Source organism: Echinops telfairi, unplaced genomic scaffold (assembly GCF_000313985.2).
Source record: "Echinops telfairi isolate 266 unplaced genomic scaffold, ASM31398v2 ScPeMD7_443;HRSCAF=831, whole genome shotgun sequence".
NCBI lineage: Eukaryota > Metazoa > Chordata > Mammalia > Afrosoricida > Tenrecidae > Echinops > Echinops telfairi.
In genome coordinates this window covers 48,435,574-48,455,539 of record NW_022104341.1, presented here as the reverse complement: position 1 = coordinate 48,455,539, position 19,966 = coordinate 48,435,574, and the positions used below count along the sequence as shown (strand labels likewise).

The 19,966-nt window shown below is 42.7% G+C and overlaps 1 protein-coding gene across 1 annotated transcript in view; it reads left to right on the top strand.

Annotated features, from left to right (window-relative positions):
• The window catches only part of TYW3 (tRNA-yW synthesizing protein 3 homolog), a 29,807-nt gene that overhangs the window by 6,521 nt on the left and 3,320 nt on the right, over positions 1 to 19,966 (top strand). The window contains exons 2-5 of the mRNA XM_004699327.2: positions 885 to 965; positions 2,616 to 2,714; positions 7,539 to 7,610; positions 11,402 to 11,535. Of these exons, the coding sequence (XP_004699384.2) occupies positions 885 to 965; positions 2,616 to 2,714; positions 7,539 to 7,610; positions 11,402 to 11,535 (386 nt within the window). The remainder of the gene's footprint in view (positions 1 to 884; positions 966 to 2,615; positions 2,715 to 7,538; positions 7,611 to 11,401; positions 11,536 to 19,966) is intronic.

Genomic DNA, 19,966 nt, shown 5'->3' with positions numbered 1-19,966 from the left:
GCAGAAAGAGAGGTTCTAGCAGGGCAGTGCTTGTCAACAGGAAGAGGAAGGCGGAGGGAGAGAGGAAATTTCCAGAATCCTCATGAGGTCACACCCCTAAGGAGGCATCATCAGACTGTGACCTGATTGACAGGCTAGACTCCACCCCTACACTTAATTTATCAAGTTGATACTACCACAGTCAGTAAAAAGTGGCATATCATTGTAGGCTTGAGATAGTCCAGTCCTTCAACAGAAATTCAAATTTTTTTTTCCCCTTCATTTTGGTTAAAGCTTTGATAGCCAAATAAAATAACTGCAGTACGACTCGACTGCTAGGGTACAGCTACTTGTAAGGTTCTGTTTCCTGACCTTCCTGACTAGATCAGACAATATTAAGGGTCTTGTATAGGGTCGCCATGAGTCAGAATTGGCGTGGTCTATATAAATAATTATATATATGTATATATATATAACTATATATATAGTTTTCTTAATGGACACATTGTTTTCTCTCTAACTTTAAAGGAATTCATTTTAGTTTGGGGTTAACTCTACTGAGACACCTACTGGATTGTTCTCAGTCATACTTAAAATCATCACTTGGGATTCTTGTCTTCAGAAAGCCTAAAAGAGCCCATGGAGCTCTGGTGGGCTCCACATGGGGCTGCCTACTGCAAGGTCAGTAGCTCTAACCCACCAGCTGCACTGTAGGAGTGAAGTGAGGCTTTCTACTCCTGTAATGATTTGCAGTCCCAGAAACCCACAGGGATGATTCCTTTCTGTCCTGCAGGGAAGTTATGGGTCAGAATTGGCTCAAGGGCAGTGAGACACTATGCTGTGCCTGTGCTTACTCATTCTCGTAAATATGTCATTCTATTACATTATATTATTTGCTGTTTTAGGATTCAAGTGGTTTTGAAGTTCAGAAACAAAACTGCTGTTGGCTGCTGGTTACACATAAACCCTGTATAAAAGATGATGTGGTAAGTTTTTATCGAAGTTTAGAAACAACCTGAAATTCGGAGTTACTTTAAATGCATAAGGAAAAAATTAGAGGATTCAAAGTGATATATGTGCATAATTGTGCATTTAAGATTATTTGTTAAAATAATTTGTTAAAATGGCTACTTTGGGTTATAGGAGACAAAAATCTGTTGGTATCTATGAGTGTATCTATTCAAGGATATATTCAAGTGTATATATATATATATATATATTTGCTGCAGCTCAACAAATCACATCCTCTGTACACAGCAGAACGCAGATGGATATTGGATGACGATTTAATCGTAACTTTGAATTTCAGCTCTGCCACTTGGTAACTTAACCCTGGGTTAAATTAGAGAAAACGGGGGGGGGGGGGGTAGCAGCACATCTGCACTTTATTGTCATCACTGATGTAAATAAATTACATATTACTTACTTGGATTACATCTTTAAAACCTAATCTGTGCTACAGTAATTTCCTAGGTTAAAATGTTCAGTTAAGTTTATGACAGGGCTTCAAGAAATTTGTGGGAAAATGGAATTAAAAGATAATTGGAATTTTTCCAAGAACTTTTTTAGGCTCTCTCATCTGTAAGTTTATGTTACACTGGTCAGGTCCTCTAGGTCCCCAATGATTGTAGACATTCTAATTTAGCTCTCTTACAGGAAGGAAGGTAGAGTGGTGGTGGTGGTGTTGGTATTCATTGGTTGCAATGTGCATGGTCGGCAGTTTGAAACCACCTGCAGCTCTGAGGGAGAACGACTGGGCTTTCTACTCCTGTAGACAGTTATAGTCTCAGAAACCTGTGGAGGTCTTTCTGAGTCAGTATTGACTCAATAGCACCGAGTTTGGTTAAATGGAAGGGGGGAAAAAAAGATGATTTAGCTGAAAAGACCAGGTGGCAAGCACTCCTAGTTTATGGACTGTGTTCTCATTCTCTTCTTTTGCCCATGATCACTGCGACAGGAAAGATTACTAGCAGCAACCCCAGTAGAGGGGGAAAAACCTTTTCCCCTAGGATCTGATCCATAGTTCTGCTTGGATTAGGGTTTTCCTCCTGGGCAACTGTTTACACCAGTGGTATGGGATGCTGTCCTTAGTCAAACGCAGATCTCTTGTTGACTCTGAAGTGATGGTGGGAGAGTGACAAGTGTGCCAGGGTAGGGGTTAATAATCCCACCAGGGACATCGTGTGAAGGACAAGGGATATTGCCCCAGGGTGCAAGACAGGCAGAACCAGCAATTGTCTGATATAAATTCTAGCTCAGACAACAATACAGGTGTCTATACCCTCAATCTATCAACAAATCATTTAAGCAGTTCTTGTAGTACTGTTAAAAATCTCCTATTTCCTTGAAATTAAAAAACAAAAACTTTATTATAGAGTTAAGAGTTGTAGTTTCCTTTTTAAAGATACAAATATGTTTGAAAAGAATCACACACAAGGCTTATGCGAGAAATAAACACCAGGTATATCAAGAAACCCAGATTTAAGCGTTTGAGGAGGGCGGACCAAGAGAGCCGAGGGATAGGTTGCTGCCGAGAAACTATTCGGAGTGGCCTGAGTGGGGCCAGGGAAAGCTGGCCTTACGTGATCCGCAGGACAGGACCTTTGAGTTGATCTTAGGACTTTTCATTTTTTCAGATGGTTGCTCTGAAAAAAGCAGGTGGTGATGCCATTTTGAAATTCGAACCATTTATTCTTCATGTGCAGTGTCGACAGTTGCAGGATGCACAGCTTCTGGTAAATTCTGTAATTTTACTTGCATATGTATACATATATATGGATATGAGTACATTTACTTTTAAAATTTGAATCAAAAAATTAGTGGCATGAGCTTATTTGATGAGTTCTTTATTTATTCTTCTCTTATCAATATATTTAATTTTAGATATAGAAAAGAAACAGTCCCTAATAATTGCTAACAAAATACAACATCCTAAGAATCCCGAGGGTGTAGCGGGTGCAGTAAGTGGCAATGGAGGGTCTACATATATTACCTCCTGTGGCTTTCCTACTACCACGAATTGGAGGTCAGACAAGCCTCTGGTCCAACCTTCTTTACCTCTTCTGATACCATTTCTTCCACGCTACTGTACATCTGTGCTAGGTTCAATAATTCTTTGCAGTGGCCATGGAGAACTCACAGAAAGTACTCACAATTAAGAAGGTTTATTAGGGAAATCAATCAGTTGCCACAAATCAGGATCAACAAACAGTATGGATACAGTCATCGGTCTCCTGAGCCAGCACCTTAGTCTCTCTATGGTTCTCAGCCTCTCAGCCACGTGCTAACTAAGTCTCCAGTTCCGAGTCTCTCAGCTATGTGGTGCCTTTGTCTTTGCCTCCACAGGCCAGAAAGTCAGCCAGCCTGTCACTCTGCCCTCCAGTTTCACAGTCTCGGGCAGATCAGGAGAAGGTACCGCATAATCGGGCTCTGCTCCTCCGAGTTATGTGGCTCAGTCTCTTATGCCTCTGGTCTCTGCAGCCTCCCCCATTTCCAGACAGTTATCTTACCCTGCTCATCCAAGGCCCTCAGGGTTTCTCTCTCTGCTGCTTCGAAGAGGGTGCATCGTTCCCGCAAGCATGCTCACGAAAACTGACCAGCCCTCTGTCTGCATCGTCCCTCCCCCACATCTTTTAGTGGGAGTTACAGAGACGTGGGCAACAGAACCATATTAAAATATTTCCCACCACCACGGAGGGCTATACATCAGGCTGCTAACCACAAAATGTAGCATCCAAACTGTGGTTTTTGTTTTCTTCCTTAAGCTTCAATTTAGAGATTTTACTTCAACCTTGTATGTTTTGTTTTTCTCTACTGAACTATTAGAAAAAATACTATGAAGCTACCATGTAAAATTAAGTGTTTTATGTAGTATTCTATTTTCTTCCTAATTTAAATGAGTTCAAAATAACTCATTTAGTTCACTATTTTCTCTCCTTGTTAATTTTTATACTTTCAGTATGTTCATATATAAAATTAAATTGCATTATAAGCATTCATTCAGCACTTGTATAATTGAATCTTACTGTGGCAGAGACTAGTGGTACAGTAGTCTATGAAATAATGACACTCTTGATTCCTTCCTCAAAGTGAGGAGACAGACCAAGGAAGTGAACCTCATGCTACAAAATATTCTGAGGATAAAAGCAAGCTGCTGACAGAGAGGAGCACAAAGAGAGGCCTCCGAGGCTTCTCTGAGGAGGTGTCTTGAAGCTGAGGCTTTAAAGAAACAAAGTGCTAAGCATGCAACTGGCACAAAGAATATTCCAGGAAATGGGAAATAATCTATAAAGTTTTGTAACCAGAAAGAACATGGTGTTCACAAACCAGAAAGGACAGTGGGTCTGGAGGGGAGAGCAGACAAGAGGTAAAACAGGATAGGCACAAGGCATTTAGGAAGTCTCTGGGAGGTACAAACAGTTAGTGCACTCAGCTGCTTGCCAAAAGATTGGAGGTTTAAGCCCACCTAGCAGTGTCTCAGAAGAAAGGCCGGGCAGTCTACTTCTGAGAAATCAGTGATGGAAAACCTACGATGTGTGGTCTGCTCTGAGACACCTGATGTTTCCCTTTGTCAGGTCAGCAAGCTGTTTTAGGCCAGCATAGGGAGCATGGTGTTTTCTGAGTCCAAAGAGAAATTAGGGAAGGAATAATTGTTTAATCGAGGACTGAATTGATCAGATTTGTGTTCTGACACAAACAGTCGCCCTCTAGATAGGAGGAGCCCTGATGATGTGGTTACACATTGAGCTGCCAACCACGAGGTCCACAGTTTGACATCGCCAGGAGCGATAGGGCTTTATACTCCAGGACAAAGCTGCAGCCTGATCCACCCACAGGAGCTGCAGTACGCTGTCCCGTAGAGCCGCTATGGGTCGGCCTCGGCTCCACTGCAGTGCAAGCTCGAGATGGGAGTAAGTGGAGGGAGATGAGTTAGGACTTGGATGCAGTGATCTAAGTAAGAAATGATGGTACGTTTTCTCAGATAGCACGGAAGGAAGTAAAATATATTTTAGGGCTCGAATCAATAGCTAATGCAGGGGTCGTTGGAAAGGACAGGCAGAGAGATGAGTGTGGCTGGCTATAGGGTAGTAATCCTTTACTGAAATCAAGAATGCTGGAGGGTGCAGTGGGGAAAATCAAAATGTGTGTCACAGGTGAGACAAGAAATATCTATAAAACATCGTAATGAAAATGTCCAGTACACAGTTAGATAGATGCCTGGAACACAGAGACTGGAGGCATTGGTGCACAGGTCGTACTTAAAGTCACTGGACTAAATGAAATCTCCCGTGGCAAGAGTGTCCAGGGAAAAGGGGGAGCAGGCATGTAGAGGGAGCACCAGCACGTAGAGCTGCGCTCCCACACGGCAGGCGCACTTCCGTGCCCAAGGCCTTCACTGCCTGCTGCGCCGCTGAACTCGGATCTCACTTTATTTGTACCTCTCAGTTTACCAGACTACATCACTGCTGCTTACCAAACTCTCCCATTTTCCATACTGGCATCGTGGGTACATGGTGGGCTGCCAACTGCCAGGTCAGCAGTTTGAAAGTACCAGCCACTCTGTGGGAGAGTGACAGTCTCGGAAACTCACAGGGGCAGCTCGACCCTGACCTATCGGGTCACTGTGGGTCAGTGGTGGTGGCAGTGAGCTTTGCGTGCATAGTATTCTGAGCGCCTGTCCTGAGTTGACTTGGCCTCTTCTTCGGGCCAAAGCTTTCGTGGACCTCTTCACCTTCGGAGGAACTCGTTTCTGTGGAATTGGAAAGACTGGGAATTGCACCTTTCCACAGTGTGCTGGACAATCATTGAGAGTCCAGGACAAAATGGAAACAAGAAAAGACTGCCCCTAACAGCTGATATTTACACAAAGGAGCTTCAAAAAGTTCCGGGACAAAGAGAATGTTGGAGACCAACAACCAAGTGGGTAACGGCGAACTTTCTCACCTTGTCAGTGCAGCGAGGAGATCCACAGGACTCTTCTGGAGGGTGAAGAAAGTGCGAGCACCTGCAAGTAGTGATTCTCGAAGGTGTCTTTGAGGAGACAGAATTTACACAGCACTAGATGAAGGAACCGAGATGAGATGAACTGCACGCAGTACAGGTGATACAGGAAAGTGAGGTTGACAGAGTGGCTCTGCCCTGTGAAGAACAGCCACAGAACAGAGGAGAGGCCAGGGGAGGTGGAGAAGCAGCAGGGGCCAGGCACAGCAGAGTATCCCCAGCTTGAGTTGTCTATGCTTACATTGTCTGTGGCTGGTGCCTGAAGAGATAGTGGAAAGGAGACGGAGGGAAAGCAGAAGCTGACTGGGAGATTCCTGCAGGAGTACAGTGCCACGCGTAGGAGAGAGGACAGTGGATAGGAAGACAAGTGGATGGATTTGAGGTGAATTTGGTGGTAAAATCTGTGGGGAAATCAAGGCCCACTTTTGGAGTTTGAGCAAGAGAAATGGGTTACAGTGTCCGGATAGAGGTCTGGACTGGAAATGAAAGCCATCAACATGTATGTGGAGTTTCAGCGAGGAGACTGGATAGGCTCCCACAAGGAGAGCATGTTGCTAGAGGAAGGGTTCTCAGTCTAGGCACTGTTGACATTTTAAGCTGTATGATGTCTTTGTGGTGGGGACTGCTGTGCATTGTAGGATGATTAGCAGCGCTCCTGGCCCTTAGATCTGTTAGATGCTAGTAGCTCCCCTCACCCCCTGGCCAGCCCAGTTGTGGCAACCAAAATGTCACCAGGCATTGGCATGTTCTCTGGGGCATGGAAAATCAGTCAGCGCAGAATACACCAAATGAGAGACAGGGAGCTTACAGAAACTAAATGTTTTATTTTCTTTGTTTTTTGAGGCCTCTGTCTGTCGGAGTAATACTTGGAGGTTAATATAGTGAAGTAATTTACGAAGCCGTCCTAGATGCTCAGACTTTCAAAAATCGACTTTTCTCATTATTTTAATGATTACAGAAAGGCACCGCGGTTTCGGCCTTAGAGTGACGTTTCTGTATCCGGGCTGCATTCCCCTTGTTCATGTAGCAGTTGTCATCCTGACGACCTAGAAACAGGAAGCAGCATAAATCCACTGCCCATCTTTCCATGCCGTGGTTCTAATCATAATGACCACAGCTTACAGTTAAGGAGTAAGTATTTACCAGACACCAAGAGAAATGTTTCACACGAATTATTCCAATTAATTCTTTCACTACCCTTTTAATTTGCTGCTAAACTCTAGCCTACTTCTCCAGAGGGAAACACTCATTTTCAGAGATTTTTTTTAACTGTGTGTGTGTTTGTTTTTACCTTCATACCATACTGTTTCAGGAATAAAGTCATTTTCTGCCTTATAAAAATAGACAAGTATACATTTTATTGAATATTTGCCTTTTGGTTTCTCTCTGACTTTTCCAAAGAGTTGTTATTTCTAGTAGGAATGCAAGCAAAGTCACTTTTAAGCACAATGTATATTGGTACAAATACGAAAATAGTTTTGGAGTTTGTGAAATTTCATAGATGATCTGAATAGCCAGATTAACTGAAGTTAACCATTTTTTTTTTTTTTCTCTTACAGCATTCAGTAGCGATAGATTCTGGTTTCAGGAACTCCGGCATAACAGTCGGGAAGAGAGGGAAGACAATGTTGGTAAGGAACCGTGTGGTGACAGGTAATTCTTTAAATGTGAAGTGATTAGACTTAGCATAACTCTCGGATTCAGCGTCTACTCTAACTCCTGCCTTCATTCTCTCCTGATGCCCTACTCATTCCCTCCTCATCTCCCTGCCCAACACCTGCAGCGACTCACTCGTTCCTACGGGGCAGGGTCCAGAATTGTTCGATTTATATTTGAGGTCTTATTTTACAGTCCTTCTCTCCAGTTTTAACCTGATTGATCCTATATGCTCCTCTCCCTCATTCTCCACTGTGTCCCTGTCTAGCTAGGCACCAGCCAATCTGTGATCTAGTGCAAAGACCTGTGCAGACGCTGGCTGCATCACACCTGTGCTGTATGAATGTGGGCATGTGCCTTCATCACTTGGCACCTGAATTTCCTAGCAGCTATATCAGAAGTGACTCCATGGCAGGGAGTTTGGTTTTTCGGTTGTCTGTGGTGGCTTTTGTATTACATTTGCAGAATTGAGTAGTTGCAACAGATAGTGCGGCACCAGACAAGCCAAACCCACTGCTGAGGAATCAGTTTCAACTCAGAAACACTATAGGACAGAGTTGAACACCACCCCCAGAGTTTCCAAGGCTGTACATCTTTATAGAGGCAGACTGTCTTTCTGTCTCAATGTCTCCCATGGAGCCACAGTGGGTTTGAACTGCCAACCTTTGGGTTAACATCTAAGTGCTTTAACTAGTGTGTCACCAATGCTCCTCTACAGTGTGACGCACAGAGTCAGAAAGAGGTTCTACCTATCCCTTTCCAGAGGGAGCCCTGGAGACATTGTGGAATAGGCATTGGACTGCTAACTACAATGTCAGTGGTTCAAACTCACCAGCTGTTCTGGGTAGAGAGATGACGTGGTCTGCTCCCATGAAGATTCACATCAGGCATTCTAAGGAGTAGTTCTGCTTTGCCCTATAGGGTCGCTATGTTTTGACTCGATGTGCATGGTGTAGTTTGGATTCCTTTACTGGACAAGTATGCCACCTCTGGACTAAAAGTACTATCAGGTGCCTGTTTGAGTCTGCCAGTGTTTCCAAGCCCTTCCCTGGCCAAGCCAGCCTGGGAAATTTTGCCCTGTTCTGATCCCTTGTCCAGAGTTATGAAGAAGGTTCATGTCTAACTAATTAAAGATTTGTAATTAAGTCACAACACATGCATGTGTTTCTTTTCTCATCTTACTTTAGTGCATGGAAAGCAGCTTTGGTAGCACAGAGGTGAAAGGGTACAGCTGCTAACTAAAAGGCCAGTGGATTGACTCCACTAGCCTTTCTACAGGAGAAAGATAAGATGGGCGGTCTGCTGCTCTAAGGAAGTACAGCCTAGGAATTACAGCAACCTGTGGGGCAGCTGAATAAACAGCCTGGGGGCCATAGCTGACCTCCCCTGGCTACTTGAGGGAGAAGGCAACTCTGTCTCCACACCAGCGCAAGGCCTGCTGCCATAAGGCAAAGGCCAGCCGTGCCTCTCTCTTTCCTTATAGCGTTCTCACTCCAACTGTTCTTGGACAACACTCTTCATTTCCTGCTACGTTTGCTCATTTGCTGCAGTGCTGCACAGAACTCACAGACAACCCTCACAATTACGGGGGGTTATTAGGGAAGCTAATGGGTAACCACAATCCAGAATAAAAAAACAAAACAGTAAGGATAGTCGTTGATCCACAACAGCACCTTTTCTCAGCCAGCATCCAAGTCTCTCCCTTTGGTACTCAGCCTCTCAGCCACATGCTCCCTTGGCCTCTGCCTCTGAGGACCAGGAAGCCAGTCCACTGCTCCCCCTCACAGCCTTGGTGCTACTCCCCTGCTCTGTCAATTGTCTCCTTGTCTCAGCCTCTGGGCTCAGCATAGCACATGCTCTGCTGCCTGCTCCACTTCGGGCAGGAATTTTGGATGGGCTCTTCTGCTGGCTCGTCTTCCTGATGATCTTAGGAATTCTCTTTTTCCCTCCTTTTCAAATGACTTTATATATATATATATATATATATTCATATATATATATGAATAACAACCAAGACTGACCAATCCCCACTCTGAATGTTTCACGCACCCTATTAGCATAGTTCATCCCACTGGAGGAAGTTACAGAAGCAGGGGTGGAAGAGCCACCTGGAAGACAGTTCATTTGCAGCAGCAGCTCTCCGCTCGAGCTTCACTGTGTCAGCAGTGGGTTTGGGCTACTGCAAGAACAGCTTCAAAGCCTGTCCTTGATTTAAAAAGTGGCCTTCTGCAAAGAAGGAGATTGTATTGAAGAATTTTTTTCTGTGTAGAGGTGGGTTCCCTCATTTCAAAGTGAGGGCAAATTTACATAACACTGAAGGGGAAGTAGGTGTCCATAAATCAGACATTTGTAATGAGGGACGGCCTGTATGTATTACTGGACTGTTTGGCAGAACCTGTATTACTTATTTGTTTTGTATTTTAACTACTTCAGACTGCCCTATATTCCAGCTCCCTTTATTTTCCTGTTTTCTACTTATGGCAATCGGCATCCGTGGAGGTGGCTACAAAAGAAGACATCTATAAAGTGTGACTGCATAGTAGCTCAGGGCCTGTGGTACTGGCGAGTGCCGTGGCTCAGTTAGCACCACTGTTGCTTGTGGTGGCCCAAGCAACAATCAAGCCATTCTTTCACCTTCCACTTTAGTCATCGTCCATGTTTTCATGCACTGCAGGTCCCTTCACTCCTCCCTCTCATTTCGCACACTTGGCTCTATCATTCCACCTGTCACTAGCCCCACTTTGGCCATCGTCTTCCCTCACTTACAATTATTTCCTGATGAGCCTTCTTGCTCGTGGTCTTCCCTTCAACCTTGCTCTCAGGCTCTCCAAATATTTTCCATGGTATTGAGGCCTTACCTATTTCTATTCATCTCCTACTAGTCTTCCTGATGCAACGCGTGCTCCAGTCATACAGAGATATTTGTGGTTTCCCAGATGTCTCAAACCCTTTCATGTCTCTAGACCCTGAATATGTTGTTCCTTGAGCGGAGTGCTTTTCTCCCTTTCTCTTCTTCCTTTATATCTAGTGAAATTAGTACTTAAACCCCCAAACCAATGTTGTATTTTTGATTATCTTTACAGTGTTACATTTTTGTTCATCTTTTTATTTCTTGTTTTATAGTGTGAACTTTTAAAGTACGGGAACATATTATATTCAGGCTCTAGCCTCACTCCATAAAGTTTCACTGAAAGGCTTTTGTGTCTTCTAATAGTTTTTGTTGTTGTTCTTAACCTTTATCTAGTGTTTATATCTACTGGGAACATGCTCAGTGTTACATCAACAGGGCGGTAAAGTTTGACGACCCTAAGTAATGAGAATGTAGCCACTTTGTGCAGTAGAGCAGGCTGGTTTACTGTGTGCTTCTTGTAGCATTCTTGGCACACTGAGATGCTTTGGCACCCAGTCCATTTCGATTTTCCATTGCCGCTTCTGTTGAAGTTTCATTTATTTCACTTTAAATTGTGTACTAAAGCGATCTAAGCTACACCAAGATTGAAACTGTTAAAGTTATTGAGTTCTTTGATTTTATCTGCTTCTCTGATGGCAAGGCATAGCATGCCTTTCTTTAGAAATGACTTTATATGATGTGAAAATCTATTTAATCTCCTTCAATTCAGCTGTGTTCAGCTAAATTATATCCAAGTACAAACATAAAGCTTTAATGGAGCAACACTATATTTAAGCATAGCCCTGACTTTCTTTAATTCTCTTTGGTACCTTCATTAATACGTCTTCTGCATCTAAATTGTGGTTTCCTTTGTAGGCTGTCCGGAGTACACATGGCTTAGAAGTTCCTTTAACCCATAAGGGGAAACTGATGGTGACAGAGGAGTATATTGACTTCCTGTTAAATTTAGCCAATCAAAAGATGGAAGAAAACAAGAAGAGAATTGAAAGGTATATTGATGGGATATTTCCATGGTATTCTTATATTCCTAGAAAATATTAGTACACCATCTTCAGTTTATATTCCCAACTGCATATCTGTCCCTAGCTTTACCATGTACAAAGAGATGATCATGGTAACAGGTGAGACTAGGCCGACCTGAAATAGGCACTAAATGGAGCATAATGTAGAGACTTTCCGGAGGGTGGTGGGACCCAGGACTCTCAGCAAGCAGCAGCAATGAAAGAATTGGAATCATTCTGAGAAGAGAGCCCGCCGTATACTGACCAACTTGAAGGCATCCAGGACGGGTGCGCGTGACCCTGGATGTGAGCCATTGGAGGTTACCTAGAATCCCCAAGAAAGCAAGGTCTCGTGTGAGAGGAACAGCCTGACTAAATTATTTACTGTGATAAATGTTTTATATCTCTGCACCTCTGACTAGTTCAAACTCCCAGCTTGTCATGGATTCGATCTAGAATTGTCAACGTTATCCAGTAGGGAGGGTTGGGCTGTCAATTTACATTTGTGTACTTCTCTGCTTTTTTGTTGTTTTTTCAAAATCATTTTCTTGGGGGCTCTCACAACTCTTATTACAAGCCATACAGCAATTGTGTCAGGCATATTTGTACATATGTTGCCATCCTTTTCTAGACAGTTACTTTCTACTGAGTCCTTGGTATCAGCACCTCTTTTTTCTCTCCCTCCCCCATACCCATGTGGCCCCTTGATAGATTATAAATTATTATTATTTTCATATCTCACTCTGACCGCTGTCTCCCTTCCCCCATTCTTTCTGTTGTTCTTCCCCCTGAAGTGGGCGGGGTGTGGTTATGTGTTGATCAATGCATTCAGTAACCCCTACCTCCCCTTATCTCCCCACTCCCCTCTAAATCAACAATAAGGAGGATGTAGAGATCTTGGGCGTGTTGGAGCACAGCAGTCTAGCTGAGAGGAAATACTAAGAGGCAGAAGTAGGGAGAGCATGATGGTGGGGCAGAAGGAAGGTGAAAGGAAGCAAATCTATGGATAGAGGAATAAGCATAGGTATGTACATATGTAAATACATTAATCCAAAAAAATCGAGGTATTGGCGTATGTACATATATTTATATGGCAATACACTGAGGTAGTGGATGGACTTCGAGCCTCTGCTCATACCCTCCCTCAATACAAGAATACTTTGTTCTAACAAACTGTCATTCTGTGATGTTCACCCTCCCAGCACAATCGCTGAAGACAAAATGGGTGCATAAGCAAATGTGGTAAATAAAGCAAATAGTGCCCGGCTATTAAAAGTTATAGCATCTGGAGTCGTAAAGGCTTGAAGTGAAGCAAGCGGCCATCCAGCAGAGAAGCAGCAAGCCCACATGGAGGAAGCACACCAGCCAGTAGGATCATGAGGTGTCATCGGGACCCGGTAACAGGCATCAGAAGATCCATAACAGACAAATAAACAAAAACATACTGTTGAGAACAAGGGGGTTAGGAACAGAGACCAAAAGCCCATCTGTAAACAATGGAACATCTCCCCACAGAGAAGAGATGAGTCAACCAGGAGGCAGTAAAGCACCGATGAAACACACAGCGTTCCTCTGGTTCCTTGATGCTTCACCCCCCCCCCACCCCCCCACTATCATGCTTCTTACTTCGGACTGAGGGACAGATAAGAGATAAGAGCTCATGACATGGAATCCAGGAACAGGAATTGGAATAGCTTCTCTACTTCTTAACTTCTAAACTTAACTTCTCTACTTAGCCTACTGGCAGATGGAACTTTATTTTCTTACTTTAAACAGTGAGTAATGCTCTGCCTTTCCTGTATGAGGAGGACCCCTGGTGGTAGGTATAGTGGTTACACTTTGACTGCAGTCCACACAGTCAGCAGTCCAAAACGAGCAGCGGCTCTGCAGGAGAAAGGCTGGGCTTTCTGCTTCTGTAAACACTTGCTGGCTCGGAAACCCACAGGGGCTCGCTAGGAGTCAGTATGGACTCCATGGCAGTGAGGTTTTTTGTTTTTTTCCTGTATGAAGATACTGTCACTGAACTACCATCAACAGGGTGTATGTTACTCAAGAAGTGAACACCATTTGGTGCCATTAATTTTTTTTCTTTCCTTTCTCCCCATCCTCTAGGTCATATCCCACCCAAACAGCCACTGCCAAAATACTCCTGCCATTTTCTCTCCACCCCGCTAGCACTTGCTTTATTCAAGACCATTGCAATAACTTCATTAGCTGGTCTCATGGTAGTATGCCTCACTGCTAAGTGATTCTACATACTACTTTTAGGATGATGTTTATAAAATGCGAAGAAATCCTATTCCTTAATTTGCCAACTTAAAATTAATATGTAGAACATTTTTAAAGTAGAAAGATGAAACTCACATGTATCAGTGTAGCATAGTATTGAGGTAGAGCCGGCAGTGTGACTGTGGCCTAACAAGAAGTCTGATTTTACATATAGAAGTGGTAGAACTGGGCCCCAAAGATGTTTCCAGTTCAAGGTGGCCAATTGGTCACATGGAAAGTAAATCCCTATTCAATCAGGAAACAGTTTGCAAGAAAGAAGAGCCAGGGTAACAGCAATCCTAGAGAAAAACTGGATAGTTAAATAACCCAACCTTTCTGAAAATCAAAGGAGGGGGGCAGGAGAGAATGGCATGGGCAAACTCGCCCACACCCATCTGACACCTGATGTTTCCTCCCACCCATCCAGCGTGCTTGGTGCATGGCAGGCCTTTTGATTGATTGGCATCCCAGGCAGGGTGCACTCATGTGCAGAGCCCTGGAATCCCCTCACAGCTGCCTTGCACCTCAGATGGAGCATGTGCTCTGTAGGCCTCAGCCCCACCCTTTGCCCTAGTCTGCTCCAGGCCTTCTCAGCTCCCAAGTGGTGTGTGCCCTCCCTCCTATTTCCCAGGCTTCTTCACTTGACCCTCTTGCCTCCAGGATGGTGTCTCACCTAAGCCAACCCCTGGCTGGTTGAAGCACCCAACTATGAGCATCTTCTCTGTCCTTGGGCATAGCTTGCAACTGCTCCACTGGTCCTCACCCTGGGTGCCTCCAGCACAGTTACTGAGCCCGCCTCTGTACTCCATCCGTCTCACAGGGACGCACCTTGCTCTCGCCCATACCAGCTACAAGCTCCTAGGCAGAACTTGGATCCCAACCAAGCAGCAACACTTTTTTTCTCTTTCTTTTTTTAATTTTTAATTTAATATTTTTAAAAACAACTTAGTGTAACGAATACCCAAAACCTTACACCTAGACCAGTAAGTAACATCATGATAAATGGAGAGGTTAAAGTCAAGGATTTTGCCTTGCCTGGATCCACAATCGATGCTGATAGAAGCAGCAGTCAAGAGGTCAAATGGCAATTCACATGAGGCAAATCTGCTGTTCTACAACTCTTCAGTGTATTGAAAAATGTGGTATTATCAGTTGCCTTATATGCAGGCGAAAGTTGGACATTGAATAAAGAAGAATGAAGTAGAATTGATACATTTGAATTGTGGTGCTGGAGAGGAATATTGAAAGTACCTTGGAATGCTAAAAGGACAAACCAGTTTGTTTTGGAAGAAGTATGGTCAAGGTGCTCCTTAGAAGCATGAATGGCAAGCCTTCGTTTTACGTACTTTGGACATGTTATGTTATGAGGAGAGACCAGTCCCTGGAGAAGAACATCATCTCTGGTAAAATAGAGGGGAAGTGATCAAGAGGAAGGCCCTCACGGAGATGGATTGTCACAGTGGCTGGAACAATGTGCTCAAGCATGGGAACAGTCGGATGGCTGAAGACCGGACATTATTTCATTCTATTGTACATAAAGGTTCTGTGGGTTGGAACCAATTTGATGGCACCTAACAGCAACATTAAAAAAAAATTAGGACTAACATTTTCTTTTTACCCTATTTTTCTACCTTTTTTCCTCTTTAGTCTGTCTCCTTTATTACTATACTCATTTGGAAGTTTCTGTTATTCCTCTCCTGTACCATTTGATGGACTTAACTGCCCCCACACAGCCCAACCTTCCTGCCAGCCCTTATTGCTATATCAAAATTTTGATGAAGCAACAGAAAATATTGATCCACATGGAAAAAGAAACAGGCACAAACAAGTGAGCAACACAGACCCCCAAAAATGGCTGAAGGTGACTGAAACCCAAGACAAACAAATACTAAGGTAACAGAATTTTACAGAGAAACAAGAAAATGGACAGCGGAATTTTTGAGCTTGAAGACATTTTTCACTTCAGTCTACAAGAACGAACAACAAAAGGAGCAAAGAAGTCGGAAGAAAGTTCTTAATTGTAAGAAGGTAACTACCCTAACTATGTCTCATTGGGATTCCAGGGCAGGAAGAAACAAACAAACAAACCCACCGAGAATCGTCCCAAAGCATTTCTGGAAGAACACTTTTGTAGCAACATGAAAGGGGAAAAGCAACTACTCAGCAAGTTGCGAGAGCCCCAAACAGGATAGATCCCAAAAGAAAGCCAGCACACCCCATTGTAGTCAAACTCCAGTCCAGGACCCGGAGAGAGTTCTGCGAGCAGCCGGGGCAAGTAATAATAACAGCTAAGGAAACCAATAAGAATAATCTTGGATTTTTCAGCAGAAACCATCAAGCAAGAAGACAATGGATGACATATAAAATCCTGGAAGAAGAAAACATTACCAACCAGAAATCTTATATCCAGCAAAATTATCACTCAAATATGAGTTTCTTTTTCCATGTGGATAGAGAGAGATGAGTATTTCCAGACAAGGATAAATTAAAGGCTTTTGTAAAGGAGAACTGGGTCTAAGTACTGGTTCCATCACAAGTTACACGACTCTCTTGCCTTCATTTTCCTCATCTCTAACTTGGGGAAATATGTATTTTATAAGAAAATTAATATAATTTAAGTAGTGTGTGCATTATTTTATTGAATAATTATTAGCATAGATGTATCACATGTGTTAATTTATATCATTTTAATTGCTTTATAGAGTATTTATTAATGCACATTCAACTCAACGCAGACTCATTGCCATGGAGTTGAATGCCAGTTCGCAGCAACCCGTAGGACAGGGTAGAACTTCCCCTGTGAGTTTCTGAGGTTAAGTCTTCGGGAGTAGAGCGCTCCTACTGTTCCGCTGAGTGACTGGTGGTTTAGGCTTGAGACCTTGCAGTTAGCAGCCCAACTCATGACCACCCTGCCAGCAGGTCTCCTATTAGTGTACATTAGGTCACATGTATTCTATAATTACATTACTAAATAATTAATTAGTATGCTTTGAATAACACATGTCCCAGTCATGTTAGGGATTCTCAGTTTAAAAGAATCCCCCTCCTTTTTCATTGACTCAAATGGGGAATCAGCCTATAACTACACCAGTGCCACCATCCAGCATTTCACAGATGGGGTTCCCCATTTGAACCACAAAGTCCACAAAATTATTCAACCGATTATTTTCTCATTTCTTGGAAGGATAGGATGAAACTTATACTATCCTAGAGACCTTGTAGAGAAATTAATTCACTTACATACAATGCATGTTAAAAATAATCTCTAATGGAACCCTGGGTGAAAAAAGCCAAGAGGTGGCCTACCTGCACAGCAAACATTCAAACTAAAGTTAAAGTTTCAAGTAAATAAAACAAGAGCATTCAGCCAAACAACAGAATGCAGAGTTTGAACGCTGTTACTTACTTGTATCGTTCCAAAAGTGTCCTTCATTTGTTAGATGTAATCCAGTGAGACTGTTTGCTAAAATAGAGAAGGAAGCAAATCAGTTTTCTTTCTTTCCTTACTTGAATTTCAAAAAGATTATAAATATAGCCCAAGATCAACTAACTATACACCTGGTGAAGTTAATTGAGCCACATTCACCAAGTGTAAAATCAAATTATGCTTTAATTCCGTTGACTCAAAAATATGTTTTGAGATTATAGTCTGCATCCTGCTATCAAGAGAGCCATGCTCATCGTATAAAATCAGTGGAAAATTAAAGAAGAGTAAAAAGTGTCTTAAGCTACTGATTAGAAGATTACATGTGAATTCAGAAATTGTGGACAAATTAGGGGGCTCCTTTCAGAACAGCTGCACATTCAAGAAAATGTAGAGAAAAAAACATTACTCTTCTGTTTGAAAAGAGTAAAACTAAACATTGGAGGTGACAAGTTCTGGAATCAGATATTTAGTATTAAAATTTGTAGATACAAAGTTGTTATAAAGTATAAAAATTTTTTAAAGTCAGATTTTAATAAGTAAAATAACATTTCAACAATAAGCATTTTGACTGGAAATGTGAAAATTATGGGAGGAGAGTTCACTGCTTTAATGGAAGAAAGGTCACTAGTGCTGCCATATTGGGTGGCGTCCAATAACCAAAATGTGTTCTCACCAGACTGGAGAATCGGCTGGGAATCCCAGTCGGATCTTGGCCTTGTCACTTCCTCCTATGAGCCTCTCCTCCTTTCTGACGATTCCCAGCCGTGCTTGAAGCTCTTCACCTTATAGACAGACCTCATGTGCTTTTTGTCTTCTCCCTGTATCCGTCTATTTAGGGCCCCACCCTAGCATGAGATGGTCTAATTAACACAAGAAAATCCTTATTTCCATACAAGATGACTTTTACAGCTGTTAGAATTTAGATACATATTTTGCAATACGAATTCAATCCACGCAATGGTATTGTGGGAAAAAATTCTAAAGCCACTTTTGGTGGGAGGGTACCTCCAGGATTGCTGCAGGCAGGATTCTTGTTTTCTGCAGTGGGGGGAGGTGGGGAAAGATCTGCAAATCGTACTCTTCATTATGAACATAGAAAGATAATCCCATCCATAATTATTTCCAGGTAAACAATATGAGTGGTGATTTATTTATTAATTTAAAAAAGAAGGCTGTCTTTGAACCTATTACTAAAAGGTACTATTGGGTCTGATGAAACTATTCTTTGATTATGAGTAGAATGAAGCTAGCTATATTTCTTTCACCAGTAGAAGGAACAATATACAAAGAAGAATGTTCAGTGAAATAAAGAAGAAAAGAAGCAGGTTATATTAGCATGTATTCTTGCTGTTAAGAATATAGGAACTATGAAAGAAAAACTTGGGATGTTTCAGTGGTTTTTTCAATACTAGTAAGTGAGTTAAAGGACGAGGAAATGAAATATTTTTGGTCTGCCTGTTGGTCTGCCACAGCTCCTCCAAAATGCCTCCCCACTCCATCGGTAACCAGTCGAGTTGTCTTCAGTCTCACCCACGTCCTACAGTCCATTGCTATTAGCAGCTAGTACATTAGGCATTTCTAAAATAGGTAATCCATCAAAAAGGTAACAGATAAGGATGACTACATACTTATTTTTTAAGAACTCTAGTTCTTTCAACAAATGTACAAAAGGGTTTCAGAAAGCCGTATTACAAAAACTTTTTGAAGCCCCTCATATATGTAAGGAGGTACAAAGTGTAAAGGACTGCTAACGACACCAATAACAAACTCACTGCCACGGAGTAGATTTCAACTCAGCAAGCCTGTGCAGCAGAACTGCCCAGGAGGGTTTCCAGGTTGTAAGTCATGAATGAAGAGTACCACATCTTTCCCTGCAGAACCACCACTAGGTTTGAGTCATCAACCTTGCTATTAGTGAGTGCTAACCGTTGCACAGGCACTAAAATTCAGAGGTGAGTTGACATGATCCCTGCTGGGACAGTTTTTTTTAAAAATCATTTCATTGGGGGCTGTTACAGCTCTTACCACAATTCATCCATTGTGTCAAGCACATTTGTACATATGTTGCTATCATCATTTTCAAAACATTGTCTTTCTACTTGAGCTCTTGGTATCACTTCATTTCCCCCTCCCTCCCCCCCTCCCTCCCTCATGAATCCTTGATACTTTCTAATTTTTTTTTTTCATATCTTACACCGACCACTGTCTTCTTTTACCTACTTTTCTGTTTTTCATCCCCCTGGGAGGGGGTTATATGTAGATCATTGTGATTGGTTCCCCCTTTCTCCCCCCCTACCTTCTCATCCTCCTGGTATCGCTCATTATTGGCCCTGAGGAGTGTATCCATCCTGGATTCCCTGTGTTTCCAGGGAAACACAGTTTCCTATCTGTACCAGTGTACATGCTCTGGTCTAGCCAGATTTGTAAGGTAGAATTGGGGTCATGATAGTAGAGGAGGGAGGAAGCATTAAAGAACTAGAGGAAAGTTGTATGTTTCATTGGTACTATACTGCACTCTGACTGGCTCATCTCTTTCTTGTGACCCTTCTGTAAGGCGATGTCCAATTGTGTACAGATGGGCTTTGGGTCTCCACTCCATGCCCCCTTCATTCACATTGATATGATTTTTTGTTCTGGGTCTTTGATGCCTGATACCTAATCCCATCGACACCTGATAATCACACAGGCTGGTGTGCTTCTTCCATGTGGGCTTTATTGCTCCTC